Source organism: Charadrius vociferus, unplaced genomic scaffold, assembly GCF_000708025.1.
Source record: "Charadrius vociferus isolate BGI_N301 unplaced genomic scaffold, ASM70802v2 scaffold3781, whole genome shotgun sequence".
NCBI classification, from domain to species: Eukaryota; Metazoa; Chordata; class Aves; order Charadriiformes; family Charadriidae; genus Charadrius; species Charadrius vociferus.
The window spans coordinates 1-3,342 of record NW_009646830.1 but is presented as its reverse complement, the minus strand read 5'-3'; the positions used below and the strand labels follow the sequence as shown (position 1 = coordinate 3,342).

The following is a 3,342-nucleotide window of genomic DNA, read 5'->3' as shown; positions in this document are numbered from 1 at the left end:
ACAAAAATGTACATTTGCTCGCAGGTATCCAGATCAAACTACAAGCTGCAGAATATCCACAAGTGGATAATCAAAGAATTAGAACTGTTTAAATATCCTTTGTCTCTTAACAACATACAAAAAATGAAGCTTGGATTTACCGGGTCACTGGTGTCTGCTGGGCCTCTTGATGTATTCAGGTGTTCAGTAATGTCCTTCAGATCTTGTGCCATACGCTTCAACTGAGCATCTATGTTTTCAGCCAGTTTATAACTGCAAAACACATGGAAACCAAGGTCAGAATATTTAAAGTGAACTCCAGAAGACCTGCTCCCAGTCACACCAACTTTGGGCCATCAGAATTAGCTTCCACACCTTTCAACCGAGGCTGGCAGACACATGGGAACAGCACCATGAGAGGCATCCTGTCACACCGATGAAGTAACTCCTAACCTCCTTCTCTCTTGCCAGACACATGCAGACAGACAAGCTATAGTGTAGAGGACTTTCTGGAAGGCTTTGCCAGAACAGAATAAACCAGCTCCTCCAGATTCTTCACAACTCATCTCTCTTCAACCAGACAAACGCTTCTTTGCATTACCCTGCTACGGTTCAACACTTAAGCCTTACAAGGATGCTTGAGCCACACATGCTGCATTCTGCTCTCATCACTTCCCTCACTAAATAATCACTAATTTTTCAGAGATTAAGCCAAAATTAGTAACCTTTCCCAGACAGCTGATTAGACCAACACCCAAAGAGCTTTTCACGCTGACGCAAGGGCTTCCAGTCGCAAACCCCCCGTTTCTAATGCATAAAATCTACGTTGCCATGCATCAAACAGGATTACATATTTGACAAAGGCCGTCAATGCATCTCAACTCTCCTTCTTGCTCATTGACCACCACCACATTAGCCTCCTCAGCACACGTTCCAAGCAGGTTTGTGTCTTACGTCCTCTCCCGTTCTTCATCTGCATGCTGCAGGTAGATAGTCCCGCTCTGTTCCTTCACAGATTCCTCCAGAGGGGTCAACAAGTCTTCAAGCTCTTTCTGCTGTGACAGAATGAAGTCCAGTTCCTGATCCAGTCTGAAAAGACAAAGCGTTAACTACTCCACTTGGAGGTTACAGACATTCTAGATCTGCCATGCCACAACACAGGAAGAAGACGCAAAAAAGAAACAAAATCATCTCTAGCGTTCATAGTTTCGTACCTCTTCTGATCAAGCTTCACCTTCTCTACTTCTCTGTGTAAGGAAGTAATCTGGAAATAGAACACACTCAAGTAGACTAGGAAAATTCAGAAGTCAACTCATAAAACAGGAGTGGTGGAACTGAGAAAGCCACCAACATAAAATCGTCTCCTGTTTCTACAAGAAACAGTTACATAAAGATTCACAGACCAAAACCTGAAGAAGGGAGGGTTGGATTTGACAGCTCCACCCTGAGATAACTTATTATCACAGTGTAAACTCACAGAACAGATTGCCAAGCTTCAAAGCCTACAGACCAGAACAGACATACAGCGAGTCTTTCACAAGCACCCACAGGTAATTCACAACTATTTTTTTTTATACAAGCAGGAAGGCCCACTACAGGACTTGCTGCATCTGTAACACTTAAGGCCTTTTAGGATCTAAGCAAGCACAATCAGGTTACACTCGATGTCACCTTACCTTCTCCCCATTTTCTATCAGCATCCGATCCCAGGCATTAACTTGAGTTGCTTGATGGAGAAAGTGCTTCTCTTGGTCTTCCAGTTCCAGACTCCACTTGTTTATCAAACTCTCCAGCTGGGCATAAGTCATCACTGGAGGTGCGCTGAGAGGAAGGGCAAGACAGTACAGAACATGAGATCAAAAACCAAATTATAAACATGACAACACTCATGGTCCCTTCCTCCAGCAGATACCAGCATTAATATTTCCTCTTGCCCCAGTCGGGAAACAGTCAGTTATAACAAAATACTCACCTGGTTGTTGTTGTGGTAGTTATGGCAGCAGAAGTCCCAGCTCCAATGGCACCAGTTGTAGTTAACGGCTTAAGATTCAAAGCAAAGCCAGAAGCAGAAGTAGTGCCTGAAAGAAGGATGTTCAGTCCTCAATCCCAACACTGTGCAGCAGCAATTCCACTACAGATTTTCACATGACCGTGGCCACTTCAATACAGCACTCATCTCCACTTTTTCTTTTTTTAACCCAGTACTTTGAAACTTACAATGGAAGAAACAGGTTAATGGGGCAGAACTGAAACACAAAACATCTCGCCTTAACACTCCCTGAGAGTCTTTGGCCTCTCCCTCCCCACATCGCAATACCTCTCTCACATTTTAGAGCCATTCTGCACCTGCACAGGCAGGCTAGAGAAGGCAGAGCCAATCTATTTACTTTACTTGCTCCAGACTACAACATCAAAGCCTACGGACCTTCCTTCACCCAAAGCCCGTTTGCTGTCAACAGCCTCTCAGAACTCATAAGTAACTGTACATTCGGGGAGATAGAAAAGGAGGATCAGAAAAAGAAACACTGTGTTATTTACAGTTACTGGAGGGCACTAGAAGTCAGAACTACTGTGCTGCTACACCAGCGTGACCCTTTACACTACTACAGAGCACTGAAGTCAGGCTTCCTTCTCTTCAGCTATTTCCAGCATCAAGTTCTTACCAGTGGCAGTGCTTGTTGTGGCAGCTGTTGTTGCAGGAGCTTTTAATCCAAACCCAAGCGTTCCAAGACTGGCTGTCCCAGTGGAAGGGGCACCAACTGTAAACAGAAGACAACATTAAGTTTGCATAACCCATTAAATACAGTGCCTCTTTTAAAAAGCTCTGCATGAGCCTCCTTCCTAAAGCGATACAATTGCACATACTACAGGAAACACGCTGGTCACACCTCAGTTGCCTGCAAAAAGCCCACCTTTTATCAAAGAACAAGGTTTCAGACACCCAGATAAACAGAGAATGCCCATTGGCTTAAAAGCATCCTTAAACACTAAGATTAGAGTCAGTTTTGGAACTAGAGTGGCAATGCAAGCATTGCAGAGCTACTAAAAACACAAGTTGTTAGACTGGTATCTCTGGAATCTACAAATTGCAGCTGATTACTTAAAAGTAATTGGTGTGGCTTTAACATAAAATTTGTGATGGTCCCTGGGAGGAGCTGCGAAGGTTTTCAGAGGCAGGAGTAAGACAGCATTATGTATGGAACAGTTGCATTAACATGAATACTTAATGCACAAGTCAAACGCAGATGTAAGCAGACTCAAGGCACTGGCGTCTGGAGGACAGCAGATTAAACATCACTAGAAAGATCAGTTCTATACTACCCAGACACAGAAACAAAAAATTCACATACAGCTAAAATTGCC

The 3,342-nt window shown here is 43.7% G+C and overlaps 1 protein-coding gene across 1 annotated transcript; it reads right to left on the bottom strand.

Moving 5' to 3' along the window:
• Positions 1–140: 140 nt before the first annotated feature.
• NUP62CL (nucleoporin 62kDa C-terminal like) lies at positions 141–2,738 on the bottom strand (the record flags this gene model as incomplete). The annotated part of the gene is made up of 6 exons (XM_009892187.1): positions 141–252; positions 934–1,068; positions 1,194–1,243; positions 1,656–1,800; positions 1,952–2,057; positions 2,643–2,738. Coding segments are annotated over 6 exons (644 nt in total), but the record flags the coding sequence as incomplete, so codon positions are not given.
• Between the last annotated feature and the right edge of the window lie 604 nt (positions 2,739–3,342).